Source organism: Leptidea sinapis, chromosome 15 (assembly GCF_905404315.1).
Source record: "Leptidea sinapis chromosome 15, ilLepSina1.1, whole genome shotgun sequence".
In the NCBI taxonomy this organism is placed as follows: domain Eukaryota; kingdom Metazoa; phylum Arthropoda; class Insecta; order Lepidoptera; family Pieridae; genus Leptidea; species Leptidea sinapis.
The window spans coordinates 13,496,508-13,522,054 of record NC_066279.1 but is presented as its reverse complement, the minus strand read 5'-3'; the positions used below and the strand labels follow the sequence as shown (position 1 = coordinate 13,522,054).

The 25,547-nt window shown below is 36.1% G+C and overlaps 3 protein-coding genes across 4 annotated transcripts in view; 2 read left to right on the top strand and 1 right to left on the bottom strand.

The window, feature by feature from the left end:
- The window catches only part of LOC126968302 (uncharacterized), a 62,838-nt gene extending 56,640 nt beyond the window's left edge, over positions 1 to 6,198 (bottom strand). Inside the window, exon 1 of the mRNA XM_050813217.1 lies at positions 5,964 to 6,198. The gene's annotated coding sequence lies outside the window, so the exon portion shown is untranslated. The remainder of the gene's footprint in view (positions 1 to 5,963) is intronic.
- Positions 1 to 25,547, top strand: part of LOC126968314 (uncharacterized) — a 512,088-nt gene that overhangs the window by 254,073 nt on the left and 232,468 nt on the right. The gene's annotated exons all lie outside the window — the stretch shown is intronic.
- The window catches only part of LOC126968336 (testis-expressed protein 9-like), a 36,512-nt gene continuing 17,623 nt past the window's right edge, over positions 6,659 to 25,547 (top strand). Inside the window, exons 1-6 of one of the 2 annotated variants that reach the window (XM_050813309.1) lie at positions 6,666 to 7,011; positions 10,422 to 10,731; positions 11,354 to 11,451; positions 12,574 to 12,714; positions 19,208 to 19,375; positions 23,376 to 23,601. In XM_050813309.1, coding sequence (XP_050669266.1) covers positions 6,907 to 7,011; positions 10,422 to 10,731; positions 11,354 to 11,451; positions 12,574 to 12,714; positions 19,208 to 19,375; positions 23,376 to 23,585 — 1,032 coding nt within the window. In that variant the 5' untranslated portion in view covers positions 6,666 to 6,906 and the 3' untranslated portion in view covers positions 23,586 to 23,601. Of the gene's footprint in view, positions 7,012 to 10,421; positions 10,732 to 11,353; positions 11,452 to 12,573; positions 12,715 to 19,207; positions 19,376 to 23,375; positions 23,602 to 25,547 lie in introns of those variants that run through there. The other variant, XM_050813310.1, reaches the window with a different exon arrangement.

The following is a 25,547-nucleotide window of genomic DNA, read 5'->3' as shown; positions in this document are numbered from 1 at the left end:
TATAAACCCCCATAATAAGGCAATTGACTCTCGGTTAAACTAGAAAATTCACCCTTCCTCAGCAGAATTCTGCCAGACACCATGGGTTTGAGCTTGTTACGTGTATGAATTGTTATGAGCACATCAAGAATCAACGAAATGAACTGAATATTGAATACATGTACAAGTCATCCTGTATACAGCCATCATCATTCGAATGCAAAGAACATAATCCTCTGTACAATCAGTAATTTCCCTTGGTATATGAATTGTGACGAGACCAATGAAAACTTGGAAATACTTATTAGTATTTCTACAGTTTCTCACTGTTGTGAGAGATGAAATTTACCAACAAGTCACATATTCACACAGGGTACGGTAAACGGCTAAAGCTAAATCCTTGTACAAGAACTTAAAGAAAAAACATACAATAGAGCAGAGAATTCGAAGTAGATGTGGAATTCACGATGGAGGACTCTGACTCTCTGAACTCTGAATGAATGCAAATATAAATGCAGCAGAAAAAAAAACCCAAGAAAAGTATTTTGAAATCTTTCAGTAGGTATGTACATAATCTTTATATATATAATTCTTCTGCATGTGTGTTGACAGTGAACTCCTCCTATACGGCTGGACCGATTTGAATGAAATTTTCTGCGTGTGTTCGAGTCGATTCGAGGATGGTTGAGATTCACCATTGAACTACCTCCTAAATGGCTGGATCGATTTTTTATAGGGTGTTCCAGTGAATTTGAGATTGGTTAAGATTCTCAATACAGTCGACATATAATTCTCCTACGTGATCTCCTAACATCTGGACCGATTTTTCAAATTTAAAACGTGGGAACAGGACAACGTTTGTCAGGTCCGCTTGTATATAATAAAATCGAAGACGTGAAATGTGTGCACATTAAATATTTTTATCAAACATCACAAGAATGTATAAAAAAATATATGTTTGAAGCGTTTAAGCAAAAAGCAATCATATATCATGAACTTGTAACTTATAATGTCAAGAACTAATTATAGGTACTGATAGTACTTAAGAAACCGATGCTTAAATAAAGTAAAGTATTCATTTATTCATGACAACACAAAACATTACATATAGTAAAATTAACAATTTTAAAAATACGGCGTTAACAAAATGACATCCACTCAGCATTTTTTGGAATTGAAATAAGGATCACCCCAATTCCAACACTGATTTCCAGTAGGTACCTACCAAGTCGACCTGTTGACAGCAGCCGTAGACAACACGGTTCCTTTATTTATAGGTCTTAAAAGTGACCGTCTACAAATATTACAAAAAGAGAAGAAATAAATAAATAGTAGTAGGTATTTATAAATTTTCATTGTTTACGTAAGTATCATAACGGCTAAGCAGATACTAAGCCAAATACATGTGTAAAAACCGTATTGACATTCGGTTTTTACTCATGTATTTAGGGCAAGTTCCAGCCTCACACAAAAAAGTAAAAAAATGCTGTCTACCTGCGGTTTTTTCTTCATAATAGATAAGCATTCTGTTTTCAGAATAAAAAAATATTTTTTTATTAGTTCAGCCTGTGTTTTACGCAGTGTGCTCCAAATGCAAACTCATGTACAACAAAAACTCCAACGTGGAAAAATAGTTAATTGAAATGTACATAATTAACCACATTGTTTATTACCAGCTCGCATAAAGGCTCAAAGTTACGTATCTACGGCTGTGGTATCGACAGATAGGGAGGAGAAACCGCGACGAGTATTCGATTCTATCGACATTTCCGTTTCGTATGAGTAGCAATTCATCACTAAAAATTCGATAAAATACTTGATACAATTTGCGAAATCTATAATATACAATATATTCCACTACATTATTAACTATTAATGTATATATTTAGCAATTTATATACCACTAGCTGATACCCGCGACTTTGTCCGCGTACACTCATGAATAAGCTCATAGTACTTGTAAAAATCTTTATTCCTTATGACAAAACTTAAGATTCATCGTTCATAAAAAATTGATTTCAAATTTTATTTGAGAAAGTTGAAAAGATATAAAAATTGTAATTAGGTATTCATTTATACAAACTATTCATTCAATTTGATTTCTCAACGACGGGGGAGACTCATCAAAGGAAAAACGAAATTGTTATTTTTTATTTCATTCCTAGCATTTTCATATTTATTCACCTTTTTAAACCTTCTCTGGACTTCCACAAATAATTCAAGACCAAAATCAGCCAAATTGGTACAGCCGTTCTCGAGTTTTAGCGAGACCAACGAATATATATACAGGTGTCCCAAAGTTATGGGACATGAAGGGAAAGTACCTTAAATATCGAAGATAGGCTATTTTACTGAAAGAAGACTTTATGTTAATTTTAAAAGTTAGTACTTCTGCATTCAAAGATTTTCTAAAAAATACTTGCCTCGTCTGGGAATCGAACCGACTGAAATGTAAAAAAAAATCACCCCTACCTTTATGATGCCAATCGAAAGAATGGCCATAAACCAATAACTCTTCTTAAGTAACATAGTATTTTAAAAGAAAGGAACAACGTAAAATGAATGTTTTCCTACTTGGATTGGTACGAATGGACCGATTAGATGGCCAGCCAGATCCCCGGTCCTTACACCATTAGATTTCTTCTTTTGGGAATACGTGAAAGATATGCTATATAAAAAGCGATACGAGAACGTGGGCGAGTTACAAACAGAATTGTGCCATATCATATCGAGGATTCACCATAACATGATAAGAAAATCAACAGGCAGCGGACTCATTAAAAGATTGGCGATTTCCGTAAGACAAGAGGGATCACATTTTGAGCATTTAATTAATTAATTTACAAAAAATATACCCACTTAATTGACTACTTTCTTTTATAATACTATGTTACTTAAGAAGAGTTTATTAGTTCTTGGCTATTCTTTCGATTGGCATCATAAGAGTAGGGGTGCTTGTTTTTTACATTTAAGTCAGTTCAATTCCCAGACGGGGCAAGTAATTTTTTGAAAATATTTGAATGCAGAATTACTACCTTTTAAAAATAGCATAAAGTCTTCTTTCAGTAAAATAGCCTATCTTCGATATTTAAGGTACTTTCCCTTCATGTCCCATAACTTTGGGACATCCTGTATAGATTTCGTTAGTAGGTAATGTCAAAATATTTTTTTTTCATTCTTTATATTAGCTTGAACGTAATATACATAATGAAGGTAGTAAGTAGTATGTAACCAAATCTTTAAATATGATTTTCACCCACTTGAAAATGTTGGATTGCATTGTAACTTTGCACACTTATCAAGAACCGATGACAATACGATAATCTAAAGTTCTAACAGTCAGTTCCACTTTTACGTACCTGGTATCTATGTCTATTTGTATGTGATGGAATATTTGAACGGGAAATTCAACATCAAAACGACCGATCAAGGAACGATTACAATTCAGTAAGATGCTGATATAGTCAACCCCATTTTTCTTACCAAAATATTCCGGAATAGCAATTTTTTTTATGTTCGATACTCGGTAGTGTTTTTAGCCAAGGAAAAAGCGCGTGCTAAAAATTATCATCGTTTTAAGACTAAATAAGCAAGAACAATATTCAATAATTAGTATGAATTAGGAATAGTGATGTTGATTGATTACGATTCATTTTCAAATTTAATTAATATATGGATGATGCGGGATGCGAACCCGCGCTTCTCGGGATACGCCGAAGGGCTAACCAACTAACCGCTGTTCCTAATATTCAGTCTATCTCTTACTTGAGATAAAAATCGTAACTATCGTTGACTTTTCTGTCCCAATTAACTTATCGCTTACTCACCGGTTACTCACCTTATCCGTACACGCTGTCTGTCAATGGGACGACGTATAGCTTACTAGCAATAGAATTTTGTATGGAAATTGCATTTCACGCGTCCCAATAGGTATAAGGCGATAATAACTATTAGTAGTTAGCTTAGGCTGTGGAACGAACTTCCTTGTGCGGTGTTTCCGGGACGATACGACATGGTTAACTTCAAAAAAAGCGCGTACACCTTCCTTAAAGGCCGGCAACGCTCCTGTGATTCCTCTGGTGTTACAAGAGATTGTGGGCGGCGGTGATCACTTAACAACAGGTGACCCGTACGCTCGTTTGTCCTCTTATTCCATAAAAAAAAATGACTTATCGGGTATCAATATACCTACCCGATAAGTTCAGCTGGGACAGCTTCAGCTAATTACTGACAGTAGAAGGTGGTAATTTATATCTATCTGTAGAAAGTATATTGGGAACGGCCGTAAGACAACCGTCCGAATGAAGTATGATCCGAAAATCTTATATTTTTATTCAACTCTCGGGTTGTAGCGCCTATCTACAGGATCTACAGTTGATAACCTGCTCAACTTTTGTCAGCTTTCAAATATAGTTATTTTCGAGTGATCTCCTTCATTTAAATTTAAATTGAACGGAAATTGATTGGTGTTGATGAATATGTTTAAGTTTTTGTTACGTAGGAAAACACTTCAAAGGTTAATGCCACCTTTGTATTTTATCTTACCTTCAGGTACCTAAATAGATTTTTTTTATGGAAAAGGAGGACAAACGAGCGTACGGGTCACCTGGTGTTAAGTGATCACCGCCGCCCACATTCTCTTGCAACACCAGAGGAATCACAGAGCGGCTTTTAACGAAGGTGTACGCGCTTTTTTTGAAAGTGCCCATGTCGATGGTTGATGGATGATGATGGAACCCCGGTTACATCGATGCTTACTTACTTTGCATATTTTTTTTAATTAAATTTCGTGAACTTTTGATTAGTTGAATTTTATCAAGGTCTAATGGCTTTAAAGTACACGTGATTCATGCCGCGGCAACGATCAAAATGTATAGAACGCAGTAGCTACATACGTCATCAGCCGTCAAAAGAGTTAGTTTGAGTCAAAGTAAGTGACATAAATTATGTATACTGCAGGATGGGAAGTAACATATTTCTAAACTACTTAAATAGTGTGAGCATACATAGTATTGTATTTTTCATATAAAACAAATCCACGTGCTTCATGCAATAAGCTGATGCGACACGTGGCAATTGCCTAGTCTTCACTGAACAGTGTTTAGTTAACAGTCTAGGGTCGCAAGAGCATGTCTGATTACAGAGAGGATAAATAAAGAGATTTTATATAAAACGAAATCATTAATTTAAATTTTAAATAATTTTCCTCCATGAATATAAAATACCTGCTTCCTCTATTTTAGAGTACGGCTGGCAGCCCTACTTAAAACTGAAGATCTGTAGCCCGCAGTAAATTAAAATTGTCGCAATCTTAATCTATTTCTTTTTAACTTGTAGTTAACAATAGAACACCCTTATGGAAATGACAATACGGCCAAATTACGTATGTAAAAACTGAGAAAAAAAAATACAAGGTAGGTAAGTACCTACTACCTACATATGCAAATAAGATAATATAATTAAACCTGTGTTCATACTACGCATTACAAATAATTATTGGTTACCATATTTGTATTAGAGACACGTTTCAACTTTAAGCATATATACTTTAATCGTGAGAAAATCTATCGATACTTACAGAATACAGTGCATCCCTAAACCACTACCGCTGAAACTCGATTTTAAAAGTGGATTTCGAATGAAAAGTTGGATATCCCGTTATGTTCTTTAAAGGGCTATAGCCATCTACCTGTCTATACTAATAAGTTAGCCCACAGATCAGCTGACGCCCAGAACAAGTTGATGAAACGTGTTTGAAAGGCGTTTCAATATAAAACTGCAAAATACAACAAATACAGCAAAACCATCACGCTATAATGACTCTTGATAATTAACCCACGGCAATTCACATTGGACGGTTTATACTTTCTAAACTGCAATGCAGGAAATGAAGACTAATAGAACGTAATATTTTACATAGAATACGCGTGCATGGTGAAATCTAAACATCTGTTTGACTGTGTATAAATAAAACAAAGACTTACCTTTTTAGAAGCAAGCTAAAGTCTCACTCCAAAAATGCACCTCCGCTATAATATTACACTTCGATTACTGTGTCTTTTTCTCTTCCAATACATTATTGCACTGCAAACAGTAGTCCGGACGCTAAAGAGCTGTCCAAAACACCTTTTAAGCACAATTTAAATCGCTTTCACGAAATGCGAGCGTCTATACAACGCCCGCTTATGACAAGAACTAAAAAATAATAGCTCTCAGCTGGGCTACGGGCCTTCCCATTGGTCCAATCGATTGAAAATCTTGTGAAATAAAATAAACTTTTTCTCTATCTCACTCGTTTGTTTGCCATCTTTGTCACACTTGAATAAGATAATCGCATTTTACACAACACAGAAACGCTATTTGTTATATTTCGTCGAACTTTAACATTTTTTTGGATGAGATCTACACCGCATATGTAGTATTTCATTCAGAAATTTCGTGATATTTCTATTCCGAATCATATGGAAAACAAAGCAATACGACCATGGCCGACATAATTCTTTTATTGACAATTATCGTTAACGTATTTTGATTGGTTGCTGCACAGCTGTTTTTGACGCTTACTACTCTACTTGTGAATTTCCTAACACATTCGCTAGGTAGCGCTAGTTACACATCAACAACAGTTTATTCCGCCGTTTGTTTACAATAATAATAGAACACAAAAATAAGAATCTAAATTATAATCATAATTTATAACTGATATTCTAATCAAATACACACTTTACAACATTACTATTTATAAGGGAAGTTGATTTGATTAGGAAAAGGAACACGAATGGTGATTAATCAATTGTTGCCATGGTAACACTCGCTCTGTGAAGTTTGTTGACAAAGATAAAACAATGTTTAGTTTCAAACACTTTCAATGCTTTACACATTACAATATCTCATTAATCTTAGGATCTTTTGTGAGATTTGTGAACCATGGAATCTGCAGACCTATTGGCACGTGAAAATGAGTTCAAAAAGCTCAATAAACAATTGGAAAAAAAGACAGAAACACTAATGAAAGAAATAGAAGAAGTTATGGTAGGTACTAGGTATGCTAAATTTTCATTTATTGATAGTCAAACTAACCTATAACTATACAGTTACCAATATAAGACTACATAGATAGTTTAACCAAATCAAGTCATTATTTTATATAAATCTCATAGTTATTGCTGACGAGTTTGAAAAATTATATTGTTTTTTGAAAATATACAAAACATAGCTGATCCTCCTATTTTGAAATGGATATATTTTGCCCTCTGCCAGTCACTCACAACATATGGTCTATCCATGTGGGTAGATGTCTCAAGAACAATACTCACATTCAAAACAATACTTTTCTCTACTGAATCACTTTATCAATTATGTGGAGTACTAACCACAAGACAATTATTTATACTTACTAAATAATCTTATTGCAATAAGGTTCACAAACTATTAACAACTCTGAAATGCAGATATTTTATGGTTCGCGCACAACAAAGATCTAACACAAAATTATGACAAAATTCATACATAATTCTCTTGGCCCTCTATATTTACTATATTATGTAGAAGAGTACTCATACCTTGGCCAGTGAATATCCACAGTAGACCTCCCAATCAAAGAAATACATACAAGAATAACCAATGGATGGAAAAAATATAGGTCTATGAAGGAAATCATGAAGTCCAGTATCTCATCATTACCATAAAAATAAATTATTTAACATAGTATGTATCCTACCCTGCATTTAATATAGATGTGAGACCTGGGAATCTATAATGAGCACTGAGACAAGAAGTACTGCCAAAGGTCTATAAAACGCTACACTAATTTGTAGATTTAATGTGGATTCTTTGGAAAAATTATCACTTGCCTCCCAGAGTCTTAAGCAGAGAAAACTGAACTATTTGTTATTTTTAAACTGGTCTCACTTCTGGGATTAATTGTATAAATAAAATTTGTAACCAGAAGTTATGAACCATGCTAGACTCAACTCATCGGGTACTGTCTGAGCGATCTATACAATTTTGGTAAATCTTGTTCAACACTCAGGTTGTGGCTCCATCTACGGGATCTCCTTTTACAGAGATAACTACTTTCAAGGATTTCCATGGAAGACCAGTGTTGTGGATTCTATTACACAACTATGCTGAGTTGGGGGCCCATTGGCGTCATTAGATCATAATCAGATTAGTATAACCTTAAGAACTATTATGAGAATGTATAATGACATCAATAAACATTTTTTCTTTCTTTCTTTCTTTACTTCTCACACTTCTTTTATCTTATCTCTCTTATTCTTAGTAATACTGACCTGACTCCTCTTCTCTCTGATTTTATAGAGCTACTGTGTTGGGAAAGTTTATTCTAGTTGAACATTCCAAGATGAGATAGTGTTGCAAGATCATAGCTAATGGTAGTCCAAAACCTTTGTAATCTTGAGTCAGTTGAGTGAACCTCTCTTGGAGTCAGGCACGAGTTATATTTTTACTCATAACCCTAATTCAATATAATGACACAATAATGGCTCATGTTTCAAGACCAAAGCAACAGGAGTACAAGACCTAGGCATAACTATTCACATCATTTTGTGCTAATTTTGAATGGAGAGATGGCGGGTTAATTTTCCCATCACAATCCTAAAGTATCTCATCAAACCAATAATCTCAAGCAGTAAACCTGAGACTTATTTATAATAATAATAATAACTTTTCTTTCTCACCAACAACCAAAATTACAATATAGCGAAAACTTAAAAATACAGGGGATACATAAGTTTTAGTCGTGGATCGCTGGTGCCTGTGGTAGGTAATAAAATACCTGTATTACTGGTCACCAGGATTCCACTTACACAGTGACTAAAAAGCTTGAAATTCCAAAGGATAGAGGTAAATGTGTGTGTGTGTGTGTACATGCGTACAATAGGGTGTTCTCGGTTTATAGGTGTGCTAACTATCCAAGACCTCCAGAAGTCTCTCTGTGTGACAGTAGTCTTGCAAAAGGAGCCATTTTTACTGTTGCATCTCAATATATTTTTGATAATGTTGTGTATGTTCATAAGCACATTAAATAATCTTCTAGAAATTGCGACAATCGTAATGTTAACACGACGCACAAACATAAACTTGTTATGCCGACCTGTATAGCCGAGTGGTTAGCGATCCTACCTACTATGCTAGAGGACCCGGGTTCGAATCCCGGTAGGTACAAGCATTTATATGACGAATATTGATGTTTGTTTCCGAGTCATGGATGTTTATATGTATGTTTAAGTAAGTATATTGTATTAAATATATCGTTGTCTTGCAACCCATAACACAGGCTATATATGCTTAATTTGTGGCAAGATAATTTGTGTAAAAGTGTGTCAATATTATTATTATTATATTATGCCTACTACTCAGTTAAGTCGAGCTAGTACTTAGGTCTTTTATTGGGCAATAGGTTATTATATATAGGTAACATAAATACACTATTTTGAATGGTAGTTTTTGATGTGCGATAAGTGATTTTAAATCCTATTTTGAAACAAATATTTGACTTTTTATAATTGGAATTAGGTACTTAAATCGAATGGCAGGCAACTCTTTTGTGTTTCCTCTGGTATTGCACGGTAATCTGGGTGGTCGAATAAGCATAGGTACATATGAATTGGCATATTGGTACGTGGCAGGCGAGGATCGAACCGGGAGCTGGGTCGTGAGAGTCAACGGTTCAATCTATTTCGCCACTGACGTGTATTAAATCCATAGTTACCAGTAGCGATTGTTGTGATTATTGCTTGAGTATGTATCTACTCCTCGCCCGCCTCAATTTATAGTTATTAGAATTCTTCTGGATTAAAAGTTGATATGTTTATTAAACTGGGCAATGTGACGGTAAAACTAAAAATTAGATACTGCCTGCACATGGATTGGCCTACAAATGTGACTGTTTTTTTTTATGAAAATAAGGGACGAGAGGAGCAGGACTTTCAGCTGATGATAATTGATACGCCATGCCCATTACAATGCAGTGCCGCTCAGGATTCTTGAAAGAAAGAAATTCTGAGCGGCACTAAAATTGCGCTCGTCACCTTGAGACATAAGATGTTAAGTCTCATTTGCCCAGTAATTTAAGGGCGCCGTAGCCACGGCGCCCTTCAGACCGAAACACAGAAATATTTACACATTACTGTTTCAAGGCAGAAATAGGCGCCGTTGTGGTACCCATAATCTAGCCGGCATCCGGTGCAAAAGAGCCTCCCACAGGTAACATGAGCTTTTCAAAATACCTACCTTTTGATAAAGTTGATTTTTGTATTAAAAAAAACAATATAATATGCTTAGGTTGAACTTACTTTTATAACATGTGCTTGTTTCATTCCAATGCGAATTTGCTGTCCGTAAACGGCTACTTCGTTCCGGCGCCCGCTTGTTATAAATAAATTGTTTTAACTCAAATATATAATCATTATTTTCAGCAAAAGCCAGACATATTCTCTGACTTTACACGCAATCTAAGCGGAACTCCTGTACATGTGAATACAAGAAGACATAGCTGTGATACACCTAAATTAACTGAGAAGAATTTCAAGCCAGCTGCGAAGGCCAAGAAGGCAGTGGAGGTGGAAAAGGCCGAAAGCGCAGATGACACGGGCCTTCAGAAATGTTCTAGAAACGTCTGCGATTGGTGTAGCATTCGCAGTAACAAGAATGATGATTATGAGTTCCTGTGTGCCTTTGTGTCTGTTAGTGTTAAGGATAATGTGTTGCCAAAGTCATTTCTTAAAGGTATGAGCAATACTTTATTATTTCCCAACTGATACGCGTACACACGTAGTGCTTATAAAAATCGTTGCTTTTTAAAACTTTATAATAAATGCGCAATATTTTTTAGATACCTAAGGGCCAAGTGTCAAAGAAATAAAAATTAGAAGGCTTCATTTAAATCTATTCAGTAGTTTTTCCGTGATGGACGCACTAACGGTGCTACCAGCTGTGGTTCCTTCAAAGTATAATATCCATAACTGGTCCAGTCGTTGTGAAGATAGCCGATTAATTTTCAAATTGTTCTTAGCGGTTATTTAGGCTCATTTTTTCTTAGGATATATTTGAAATTACTCTTGCAAATATCTAGAACAGTACGACTCTTTTTATTGGTGAATATTTGTTAAAACTAAAACTAGCTTGTTGATTCGATCGCAAACATCACATCTTACATCACACGCGAAGCTAATCTGAAGACTTTCAGAAAATTTCATTCATAGGAAATGTACACACACCAATTTTAAGTATACATACATCTATATAGATTACTATCGAAGACTATGCAGTGATAAAACCAGTGTTTTCCTATACAAAAACATAAATATAATTAAAAATGTTAAATTGTTTCTGTTTATATAATTTTCAGATAAAATTACCACAGAGAAAGTATGCAAGTTCTTAGCAGCAAGAGTGAAGTTAATGCAGGAGCAGATAGACAAACTTCAGTCTACCATAGACAAGATGGTATGTTTTAGTAGATTATGTATATTTAAATAAGTTAAACAATGTTGATAGTATAAGAAACAGATTTTATTGTACTATCAACATTCTGACTGGCTCAAAAAACTAAATTAGGAATCGCACAAGAAAACAACACTAATCTATGGTAGTTAACACGTGAGCCAATATGGCGGCAAATCGCCTTATTAAGCTCAATAGAATTCAAGTTACATAGATTTTAACAGTGTGCAAAGGCACAGGATGCGGACTAGATTATGGGTCACAATAGGGCCTTTTTCTGCCGTGAAGTAGTAATGTGTAAGCATTATTGTCTTCCGGTCTGAAGAGACTTAACATCTTTTGTCTCAAGGTGACGAGCGCAACTATAGTGCCACTCAGAATTTTTGGGTTTTTTAATAATCCTGGGCGGCTCTGCCTTGTAATGGGCGTATCAATTAAACAGCTGAACGTCCTGCTCGTCTCGACCCTTGCTGTCATAAAAAAAGATAACGGCAGTTCTTAATGGTCACGGTCCTTATATTCCCTGTGTAGGGACTGCATGGTGGCAAAAGAAACGGCTTCGCATGTACTTCTGAATTGTGCAGGTGTAGCGGCTTATCGGACTTAACATCTTGGCACCCCAAACACATTCCCGGAAGTCTTTAGCAAGGAGAGGAGGTTGCTGAGATTTTTAGAGGAATTGGGGTGGCAGAAATAACAAGTATATTACAACACACGCAAAGTAGGCGCACAGTCGTCGAGTTGCGGAAATTAGCCCGCTAATACCAGCCTTTGAGGTCGTCTATACGTTAGTTATATTCTTAGTCTATGGTTACTTGGATGTAGTTAAGCAGAAAGGACTCAAACCACACTGGTCAATATATACTTAAGTATGCCATCGTACTCCTGAAGGTCGAATCTTTCATGTCTTGAAACCCTATGTACACGGAAACTGTTTTTTTTTATATATTTATATGGAGGATTATTTAGAGCTGAAACTTCAAACTCAAAAGTGCCTTTGTGTGGTTTGAGTCCTTTTTGAGCTGTAAAAACGTGCAAAAAATTGAAGTTGAACTTTAACCTCTATTTTGAGCAATGCACTCATTGTTAACAGAAGTGTTAAAATATTTTTAATGTTAATTACAGGCCAAGAGTTGCGACAACCACATGTCACATTTCACTGATTTGGAGACGGAGAGGCTGTCACTTATCAACAAGGCGAACAGTCTGAAATCAGAGACATCTGACGTTAAGGCGAAGTATGCTGTACTACAGAATAAATTGAATGTGAGTTGGAACTGAATTGTGTACTTAATAATTATCTTCTTCTTCACGTGCCCCTTCATTACTGGAAAAGAATATATGAATACAAGTACGGAAGTCACACTCCGAAAAATCAATTAAAGAAATAGGGACTCTTGCGGTCATACAATAAGGTGTAATTCAAATCGCACAGCGCTACTTACCTAGATTTTTATTCACCTAGAAGTTGCCTCTCTTTCTATCGCGTGACTCTTACCTCTTCTGACGGCAATAGGGTTGACTTCTTTACCTAACTCACTAACTCGATGTTCTTCTGCATTCCGACAAGGAGATCTACTTTAAACACTTTAGCTGTCTAACTTATGCGGAGGATCCTACGATAATCCTAACATGACTTTTGTTTATATATGAATTTGTAGAAAAAACCGTTACAATTAATTTTATAAACCCGGAAAATAAACTCTAAAATAAATGATGCAATTAATAATAACCTGAAATATTTCTCACTGAGACCCTAATGTTATACTTATCTCTAAAATTGTGAAAACGGGATGTGTGTGCAAATCGATGCCTCACTTGCAAAGTGTACTACGTCCGATCCATATCTGTGAAAACACGGTCCGAAGTAGTCGTACAACTAGACTGGTCTGCAAAAGTAAGTATCACACTTTTCAAATTAATTTTTTTTCTTAACTATAGAAGGTAGAGATTTAAGATTAAAAACGTTTTGTTGCAAATTTTATAGGCTTTAATTCTTAGAAACTAAAATTATACATTAGTAAAATTTTTAACTTAAATAAGATAAAACAATGAAAATAGACATTTTTAGTTTAGTGTAAAAAAATTCAACTAAAATGTATTACATGTTATTTAATTTTTAATAACTGGTATTGCCTCCTCGAGCTCTGATTACAGCTTCGAGCCGGTTTGGCATACTGAACACTAGGTTTCGGAGCCGATGTTGGGGAATATTCTACCATTCTTCTACCAGGGCCTGCTTTAGTGCCCTGAGGGTAGTAGGTGGTGGTCTGCGATTTCTGACTAGCCTCCCAAGCTCATCCCAGGCGTGTTCAATCGGGTTGAGATCAGGACTTCTTGATGGCCAAGCCATCACGCTGATACCGACCTCCTGAAACCTCTTGTAAGATATGAGCCGTGTGTGGCCGGGCATTATCATGCATCAGCATCGATCCATCACCCATATTTGCTAAATACGGCCCTGCATTGCTGCCCTCATTGAGAATCTCTTGAGCATATCTTTGCCCAGTGAGGGTGCCATTTTCTATGGCTACTAGCTCTGTGCGACCTTCTGAAGATATGCCAGCCCATACATGTACACGGCCTCCACCGTATTGGACTCTTTCTGAGATGCAGGCTTGAAGGTATCGCTCACCAGGTCACCTGTAAACACTTCGCCTTCCATCAGAAGTGTAAAGGGAGAATCGAGACTCATCTGCAAACAAAATTCTTGACCATTCTTCTTCATCCCACTGCATGTGTTCACGGGCGTATCGCAGTCTCGCTACTCGATGCTGTCTCTCAAGTTTTGGGCTACTCGCTGGTCTTCGGGGTTTCAAATTTGCTTCAGCAAGTCTTCTTCTCACTGTACTGTCACTAATGTAGTCCCTCCGGGTCTAAAGTAGCTGTTGATTGGACTTCAACTGCATTTTGGTGGCGATTTCTTAACACAGTGCACGTACACGTACCGTCACACCCACCATTCTTGCAGTGCGACGCATACTGATGCCTAGTTCCAGAAAAGCCATGATCCTAGCACATTCTTCAACTGAACGAGGCATGATAAATAAATGTTATGTGCTTTTTAGCATAAATTTTTAAAACAAGACCCATCGATCTTGAAAAAAATTTAAAACAGAAAGAAAAATGTGAATGGTAAAATTGTAATTCGGTAACGTCCACTTTGAAAAAGGAATAGTTTTTTTTTGAAGCTTTTTTTCAGTCAATTCTTAGAAGAAGGTTACCGACTATAAAGTTTTTATGTACAAAATTAAATTCTCTTTGGAGTCCTTTTTATTTCGAAAGTATCTTATCTTGTGAACTTAAAACGTTATCCCAATTTTAAAAGTGTGATACTTACTTTTGAAGGCCAGTGTATTTAGTAGTTTACTCACTAAATCCGGCTACCGTCATCCGGTTTGTTCCCGGCAACCGTTAGAAATAGTTCTCGGACTATACTGGACCGTGTTTTCAAGGATACGGATCGGACGTAGTGCGAAAGCGCTATAATTGTGTCTGAAATTCAGTTAGTTTGAGATATGTATGAGACCATCATTACCAAAGAGAAACATGTCGATAAGTGAATTTAGTTTAGTTATTACTTCCAATATATCTTCATAAGTTTAGGATATTTTCGTTTCATACAGTAATAACTCGTTACATTTTGGAACCCTTTTCTGAATTGATACTCTCTGGAACAGACTTATCGACATGATTAACTACCACTATAATTACAAAATTCATACAAATAACAATTTGACCGCGTGCAACGCAGAGCTGCTCGAATTATCGGGCACCCAGTGCTCTGTGAGCGAGCGGCTTAATCACTTGGGGTTGAGTAGAGACGTCGCTTCATTGTGTGTCTTCCACCGGATTTATTCATCCATCCGAAGAGCTGTATCACCTGATTCCTGCCACCGAATATCAACCTTTATACGACATGCCACAAATAATGATATCATCCATCTGGATGAGTGGCGTTCCTCCACAGTGCGATTTTCAAGGAACTTTCTTCCACGTACAACCAAGCTGTAGAATTACCTTTGAGGGTTGTTTCCAGCACAAACGACATGACACCTTCAAAAAAACCGCGTACACCTTAATTAAAGGTCGGCAACACTCCTGTGATTCCTCTGGTATTGCAAGAGAATGTGGGCGGCGGTAATCACTTAACACCGGGTGACCCGTACGCTGGTTTGTCCTCTTCTTCCATAAATTAACATGGTAAAAAATTAAAAAACAATAAAATCACACACACACACACACACAAACACACCTGGGTGCTAAATTATTTGCATGAAATATATTAATTATTAATGTAATTATGATAAGTTTAGCTTTACTCTAAAAGCTTCTTCATAGGTCTTGGTATTAAATTTTACAAAAAAATACCAGACAGTATACTAGGTCTCAATGAGTTCAAATTCAATATAATATAATAATTGTTAAAGCTTCTTTAATAAAGAACTGACTTTGACTATAGTATAATAGATTATATAGAGTATAATGATGCATGGTTCCCGTCTGGTTCTCAATATATTATATTACTCCTGTTTCTCTCTTCTCTGAATCAGTTCATCTTCTCATGTCAAAGCCCTTTTACGATCTAATGAACTTATATTAGTGTCACTCCACATGGTAAATAAATATATTTCTATTTATATTCCTTATAAAAAATGTGGCGCCGGGGAATCTTAAGTGGACTGTATTTAAATTTAAAGGGATACTCAGGTGAACAGAAAATGAATTCAAATTCAAATTCAAATATTTTTATTCAAAATAGGATTTAAAATCACTTATTGAACGTCAAAAGAGACTGCCTCAGACCTGAGAAGAATGGGCGCAAGAAACTCAGCGGGTTTTTTTTTTTAAATATAAAATATGGATAACAATGTAATATCGTACAATAAACATTTATAATTAAAGAGCCTGAGGGTGTTCGCTTTATTCCCAGTCCGTGGTGTCATTAAGAAAATCGTTTATGCTATAATAACCTTTCCCACACCAACCTTTTTTAACAATTCTTTTAAATTTCATAACACATTTGTTTTGTACAATTTCTGGGATCATATTGTAGAAGCATATACATCGCCCAACAAAAGCCTTACTAACTCGACCCAACCGAGTAGTAGGGATAACAAGTTTATGTTTGTTCCTCGTGTTAACATTGTGAATGTCACAGTTTCTAGAAAATTCCTCAATGTGCTTATGAACATACAAAACATTATCGAAAATGTATTGAGAAGCAACAGTCAAAATGTTTATTTCTTTAAATTTTTCTCTTAATGATTCTTTAGGACCTAGGTTATAAATCGCGCGAATAGCCCTCTTCTGCAGCACAAAGATAGTATTAATATCGGCCGCACTGCCCCATAACAATATACCATAGGACATAATACTATGAAAATAACTAAAGTATACTAATCTCGCCGTATCTATGTCAGTTAACCGTCTAATTTTCTTAACCGCATACGCTGCAGAACTAAGCCTATTCGCCAATCCTTCAATATATTATAATCCTTCAATAAAAGGGAATACCGATACTCATCTCTTCTGTGGTCTTCTATATTCGCCTGAGTGTGCTGGCAAACCACATTATATAATAATATTGACACACTCTTACACAAATTATTTTGCCCCAAACTAGGCATAGCCTGTACTATGTGCACAAGCTATCGATATTTTTAATACAATATACTTACTTAAACATACATAAATACTTATAAATATCTATTAATCGGAAACAAACATTCATATTCATCATATAAATGTTTGCATGTACCGGGATTCGAACCCGGGACCTCTAGCTCAGTAGGCAGGGTCAGTTATCACTGGGCTATAGGGGGTCGTCTATATATTATATTTCGTGGGACGATTAACGAAGAAATCACTACAACCTCACGGCGGCAAATAAATAGGAATATGAGGATTTCCTGGATTTTTGACTAAAAGTTGCGGTTGGTTTAGACAGAGGCTATTCTTGAGTTGTTCCGGCTGGGTTTCTAGGAAATGATGTTAGGGGTTGGGGAAAAGGTTGTGTCTGAGTAAGTACAATAACAACTTTATATCATCATATCAGCCGGAAGACGTAAACTGCTGGACAAAAGCCTCCCGCAAAGATCCACGATGATCGGTCCTGCCCACATCCAACGTATTCCCTTGACCAGATTATCAGTACATCTTGTTGGGGGTCCTAACAACATTGCATCTTCCGGTAAAGTCAAAGTCATTTAATTTATATTTAATTAGGCTTATACTAAGCGCTTTTGAATAGTCACTACAAATATTTCTTTTAAATTACTGAGTTTGCCATATGTTCGTAAAAAGTGGAGAAAATCATATGAGAAACTCAACGGCCACTCTTATCTGTCAAATAGAGTAATTTACAATGGCTGTAATATACATAACAAATTAGTTTATAAGGTGCTGCATCCAATATATGAGTCCTCTTTAAATGATATAAACTATTTCATAAAAAGTTATAAAGAATTAACTATGTAAATATAAATTATCGTATATTGGATCAACCTTTAGAGCTTGAATTCATTAGATACATAATAGCTTTAAGGGTAAATGTATACACTTCTATAATAAAGTCCCAGCCACTGTTCAGGTATTATCAATAAATAAATTTAAATGTTTTATAAACAACTGGCTCTGTCGTAAATCCTATTACTCCACTGCTGTATATCTAAATGATCGGACAACCTGGGACTAGATTGTGATTATTTTATAGCGATAGAAATGACTGTACAATATTGTATATTTTTATTGAACAGGGATAGTTTCTTGCGCCGCTTCTTTTCTCTCAGAGCGCCATTTGTTTCCGAAGCGGTAGTGGTATCTAGTAGTTATTAGAAATGACATCAAAAAGAATTCTAAAGGAATCAATTTTGAGAAAATAAATGCCTTTTATGCCTTTTATTACTTGTGTAGGAATGCTTCGCTATTAGTAATTGCATCCGACACATACGTCACGTACGTATGTGTCGGATGCAATTATTCTCCATTCGAAAACTTTACTGCCCCAACGGCACAATCTGTCCGTCGAGCTATGTGCCCTCCCCACTGCCACAAACATTAATGTATTTACACTTTAAATATTTATAGCTGAACTAGTTGACCCGACAGACGTTGTTCTGTATATAATAAATAAAATAATGTTTTTTATTAATTTGTCAGTAATATATCATAACATCAAGAATTATTTCGTAAGATATGCTCCCTGTTGTTGTAAGGAAATTGTTTTACAGCAGAACTGTCAAACCGTGCGTCAATAAATTCTCTCATAGAAAATATGTCCATACAAAAGAAATATCGGACGACGGGGGACACATCAAAGGAAAAACTAAATTGTTGTTTTTATTTAATTCCGAACACTTTCATATTTATTCACCTTTTAAACCTTCCCTGGACTTCCACAAATAATTCAAGACCAATATTAACCAAATCGGTCCAGACGTTCTCGAGTTTAAGCGAGACCAACGAACAGCAATTCATTTTTATATATATAGATAAAACATAAAATTCTCGTGTCATGGTGTTAAACATTGATCTCCTCCGAAACGGCTTGACCGATTCTCATGAAATTTTGAGTGCATATTGGGTAGGTCTGAGAATCGGACAACATATTCTATTTTTCATCCCCCTAAATGTTAAGGGTGGTCCACACGAATTTTTTTTTCTCATTTTTTTTTAATTTGTTTGATTATGAGTTTATTATTTTATTACAACCTTTGTTGGGTGAGCTAGTAACTGAATATATTTCAATATTCCGTAGGAGAAGGAGCGCATGTACAAAGAACAGCGTAGCACCACGGACAGGCTGACAAACGAGCTTAAGATCGTCAAGTCAAGGAACGTCAGTGTGGAGGCGAGGTGTGCGGCGCAGGACGAAACTATTGCAACGTTGAAACAACAACTGGAGAGCGCTAAGACGTCCGAGAAGGTGACCTTTCCTTCCTGTTTGGGGTTCCTTACCTATTTTTATGACAATAAGGGACGAGGCGAGCTGGACGTTCAGTTGATTGTAATTGAAACGCTCAGGATTCTTGAAAAACCTACTGAGCGGCACTACAATTTCACTCGTCACCTTTAGACATAAGATGCTATGTCTCATTTGTCCCGTAATTTCACTAGTAACGGCTTCCTTCAGACCGAAACACAATAATGCTTCACGGCAGAAAAAGGCGCCTCTGTGATAGGGCTTGTACACAAAACTGCGATGCGACGTCGCATCGCAAAAATCTGCGAGCTCCCTCTACGCATCGCAAGAACTTGCGAATTGATTCGCATCGCGCATTCCTGCGATGTTGCGTCACACCTATTGACGCCATTATCCATTTTTTCGAAAAATTTTTTTGCGTCGGTTTTCAAAGCTTTATATTTTTGAAGAAAAAAGTTTCCATCAGGATTCATAATAGTAATAAATGGAGGAACCCAAAATCTTCTGTTTCTTTTTCCTGTATCTCCTAAGCAATAATAAAAGTGCATACTTCTTTTTACGATCCATGTCACGACCTAATTTTCAATTCAAAATACGTTTAGTACGGTTAACGGTCGTCGAAGGAATGGTCACCCTGGGAGACGCTTTGCCGCACGAAATCGCATCGCAGCAATTCGTGTCGTAATTTTCTGCGTTGCGAATTCGCATCGCGTTGCATCGCAGTTTTGTGTACAAACCCATACCCATAATCTAGTCGGAATCCTGTGCAAAGGAGCCGCCCACTGGTAAAAGGAAAAAACGAAACCCTAATAGGATCATTTTACTGTCGGTCCGTCTTTCTGTCTTTCTGTCTATAAAAACCACTTATCTCTGGAACGCGTGGAGGTAAATTAAACGACATACAGTCTCTTAAAGCTGTAAAAAACAAACTTCTTAACTTCTTCTAACTTAACAAAGATCTTAAGCCGCAAAAAACTTATATTTGGCCACTTCCAAAGGAATCAAATTTTATAGAGTATTTTCTGTCGACTTACGGGACTTTCTTAGTCTTAAGGTTGTATAGGAATGACCACAATATACGAGCATATATACGAATAATGCGTACGAAAGAGAAGAACATCCCTAACACAGATACAGCTACGTATAAAAGGAAAGCGTATATATTGTTACTGTAACCGATTGAGAAGTCGTAAACAGTCAGCCACGCTGTAAATTAGCTCCTTAGTATTTTAAACCGTATTAAACTAGCTAACGCACTTACCAGTGGGAGGCTCCTTTGCACAGGAAGCCGGCTAGATTATGGGTACCACAACGGTGCCTATTACTGCCGTAAAGCAGTAATGTGTAAGCATTACTGTGTTTCGGTCTGAAGGGCGCCGTAGCTAGTGAAATTACTGGGCAAATGAGGCTTTACATCTTATGTCTCAAGGTGACGAGCGCAATTGTAGTGCCGCTCAGAATTTTTAGGTTTTTTCGAGAATCCTGAGCGGCGCTGCATTGTAATGGGCATGGCGTATCAATTACCATCAGCTGAACGTCCTGCTCGTCTCGTCCCTTATTATCATAAAAAAAATTATCATAAAAATAAAAAATAACGCATGAATTGATAAATCAAAATAGGTCACGTATTATCGGGCTGTCACGTTATTTATACCATAGTGTATTCTAAGTATATTGGATAAATATTGGTATATAACATAATGCACCACAAGTGTTTTTTTTTTAATTGTTTCACGACGGTGTAATACACACCTACTTTTTTCATTCGCATTGATCAAAGTGCAAATTACACGTTTTGTAAATACAAACCTAACAATATTTATCTATTATTTTTTGACGATATAGCTTCTTGTTGTTTTACAAATGTTTTCCATTTTACAATAATAATAATAATAATAACGACACACTTTACACAAATTATCTTGCCTCAAATTAGGCATATATAGCCTGTGTTATGGGTTACAAGACAATGATATATTTAATACAATATACTTACTTAAATATACATAAATGCATATAAACATCCATGACTCGGAAACTAACATCTATATCTATACTATAATATACTATACTAATATTATAAAGCTGCAATGTTTGTTTGTTTGTTTGTTTGTTTGTTTGAACGCGCTAATCTCTGGTACTACTGGTCCGATTTTAATGATTCTTTCAGTGTTGGGTAGTCCATTTATCGAGGAAGGCTATAGGCTATGTTTTTTTTTCAAAATTAGGGATCCGCAATAAAATTGCTATTTTGTAACACAAGGTGTAAAATCGAAAACCTATTTTTGCGTGCGCTGCAAAAACTATTGACAATAGAACAAAATGATATACAGGCTATAATATAGGCAATATTTTATTACTTATAAAACTTAAACATTATACTTTATATGGCAAAACAACGTTTGCCGGGTCAGCTAGTTCATCATATAAATGCTTGCACCTACCAGGATTCGAACCCGGCACCTCTAGCTTCGTAGGTAGGATCGCTAACCACTCGGCTATACAGGTCGTCATGTAAATACCTAACAATATTTATTATTTTTTGAAGATATAGCTTCTTGTTGTTTTACAAATGTTTTCCATTTTACAATAAAGTCATAAAAGGCATCTATTTTTTCAAAATTGATTCCTTTAAAATTATTGATGTCATTTCTTATACATTGCGAAAAATATATCTAGTTGGGTGCTGCAAGGAAATTATTTTATTTTCGCTTGATCTATTCATTGTGCTAGCGTCTTTAGAATTATTATTTTTTTCTTTTTTTATATATTTATTAATAAAAAACAAATTTTACATCGCGGTTTCAAAGCAATAATAACCTCTCAGGTTTGTACCATTGCTAAATTAAGTCTACACCAACAGAGTTAAATTAATAAAAGAAAAAATAGTTCACAATCGTTAGAAACTTAGCTATACCTTATAATTTTACAAATAAAAGTAAAAGTACTTGGTACAATTAATAGTTATTAAGCACGATGAGTTGGTCGGTATGATTGATGTCATTTCTAATACATTGATTTGTTTCAAAGACATTGCGAAAAATGATTATTGTAAAAAACAATATAAACTTCAATTTTTATGTGCACACTATGAAGTATTCAGCGAAAAGCAAAACCTATTATAACTTCAAAACTGCTAGGTTAAGGATAGTAAAATTTAACTGTTCCTAGTAGATAATTACCGCCTCTATATCCAACATTTTTTTTTATGGAATAGGAGGACAAACGAGCGTACGGATCACCTGGTGTTAAGTGATCACCGCCGCCCACACTCTCTTGCAACACCAGAGGAATAACAATAGCGTTGCCGGCCTTTAAGGAAGGTGTACGCGCTTTTCTTGAAGGTACCCATGTCGTATCGTCCTGGAAACACCGCACAAGGAAGTTCATTCCACAGCTTCGTAGTACGTGGAAGAAAGCTCCTTGAAAACCGCACTGTGGAGGACCGCCACACATCCAGATGGTGAGGATGATATCGTAACTTGTGGCGTGTCGTGCGAAGGTGAAATTCGGCGGCAGGAATCAGGTTGAACAGCTCTTCGGAACACTCCCCGTGATAAATGCGGTAGAAGACACACAATGAAGCGACGTCTCTACGCAATGCCAAGTGATCCACCCGTTCACAGAGCGCTAGGTCCCCGACAATTCGAGCTGCTCTGCGTTGCAAATATTTTATAAGTCCACTTCGGGACATACTACTTTTACCCATCCTACCCATAGACTGCGACAGCTGTGAAAACGTCGAGAAAAAATGAGGTTGACTGTTAACCTCTATTTCGATTGCTGAAACGGACACTAACTCAGAGTGACATACGAATCGCGAGTGAGCGAAGATGTAGCTTGACACACAATAAAGTAGGTAATAAACCTGGCCTGTTTTCATCGGTTGTCTAGCAGCAAGAGGTAGATCAAGATGTATAAATTATCTAAGCAAATATATTTTCTTTTTTAATCAATCAATACTATATTACATTGCCTAATCACAATATACTATATATTACAGGAATTTCGCGATGCTACCCGAAACCTGTCGACATCACACGAAACCGCCATCTGCCGGCTGGAATGTAAAGTAAAGAATCTAAACAAACGCATAGAGAAACAGACAGCGCTCATAGACAACCTCAAGCGGCAAAACGCTTTGCTGGCCACAGACGCTGCGATGAAGATGATAGATATAAAATATTCGGATTTTTTAAATTCCGATTTTTAGTACATATTTTTTTAAATGGAGTTGTTTTAATTTTAAATTCCTTAATTGTAAAAGACGCATGGATCAATTAAATAATTGATAAAAAACGTTAAGTAGATCCTGTAGATGGAGCCACAACCTGAGACTTGAACAATACATAAGTTTTATCAACGATTCGGCACTCGAACAAACCGTTCGAGTGCCGAATCGCCGCTCAGTGGAAAGAGCGCTTGCACGACGCGAGAGGTCGTGGGTTCGAGACCCCACATCGCTCATAAATTTTGTTTCTTGTAAAAGTTATCTCAGGAACATTTTTCAGTGCAGTGAGATCTCGTGGTGGATTTTACAATAACCCAGACTTCAAAATGTTTAGACGTCTCAACTGAATTCGTAGATTAGTACGGTGTAATGAATTTGATACTTGATTTCAGACAGTACTCATTAATAAAGTCAGAATAATTAATATTTTGAAGAAATATCTTCAATGATTGGTAAGTAAAAAATGCTAAAATTATACTTCGATAATAACCTTACCATAATTACTTAAAAATCATGTTCATAAATTAAAATATCATGTTTAATGTTGTTTATTTCTCAGTCAGATAGTTACTCAGTCTATCAGATAAGTTTATCAACACCAAAAAAAATCTAGAACGATGAAAATGGTGAATTCAGCGCACCGGGTAAAAATTTTAAATTGTTAAGAAACAAGTAGTTAGCATTTTTTTTATGGAATAGGAGGACAAACGAGCGTACGGGTCACCTGTTGTTAAGTGATCACCGCCGCCCACAATCTCTTGCAACACCAGAGGAATCACAGGAGCGTGCCACACATCCAGATGGTGAGGATGATATCCTAACTTGTGGCGTGACGTGCGAAGGTGGAATTCGGCGGCAGGAATCAGGTTAAATTGAATAAAGTCTGTTTCCAAATAAATTCTTCGTTTATGGCTTTTATTTTTATGCTTACCTCAGCTGTAGCAATCTTTATAAGATATTGTTTTTGTACTGTAGGTATTTGTTCCCCATCTATACTCTAGGTTCTGATAATAGAAATGATCCCTTTTTATATTATAAATAATACACTGCAAAGAACTCATGTATAAATAATCTGTGTATAAGAAATATGTAATAAATGGCTGTATAAAATAAAAAAAAACCAATACCCTTACATACAGTGGTAAGAAATTATACACACATCAAAAAAGTTTGAGCAACATGTACGTACTAATTTAAATTTTAGGATGGTGTTTCACTTTACGAGGGCTGCAATTTAAAAAAAGATTCTCGGTCTTGTCACAAGGTCTTTTCAAACTTCTTTAGTCGTTGAGAAAATGGAATTGACTCGAGAAAATTCTAGAGCGATGGTTTATTATGACTTTCGAAGTGGTTTAACACAACAACAGTGTGTTGACCAGATGATTTCTGCATTTGGTGATGAAGCCCCATCCAAAACCACAATTTATCGCTGGTTTGCTGAATTTCAACGTGGACGTGTCAAGCTTAGTGATGATCCCCGTCAAGGTCGTCCAAAAACTGCAGTCACCAAAGAAAACGTTGAAGCTGTGCGTAAACTGATTGAGGAAGATCGACATGTGACATACCGCGAAATTCAGGCAACTTTAGACATTGGAATGAGTCAAATATAAATAATCTTGCATGAACAATTAGGTGTAAAAAAGTTGTTTTCCCGATGGATACCCCATTTGCTCTGTGAAGAGCAAAAAGCATCTCGCGTTACTTGGTGCGTCAGAACTCTAGAAAGATTCCACGCAGGATCCTCAAATGCTGTATACAACATCGTATCAGGTGACGAATCCTGGATATACGAGTACAAACCCGAAACAAAAAACCAGTCACGAGTTTAGGTGTTCGAAAATGAGTTAAAGCCAACAAAAATTGTTCGTTCACGGAGTGTTGCAAAAAAAATGGTGGCCACGTTTGTCTCCAAAACCGGCCATGTTGCGACTATTCCTCTTGAGG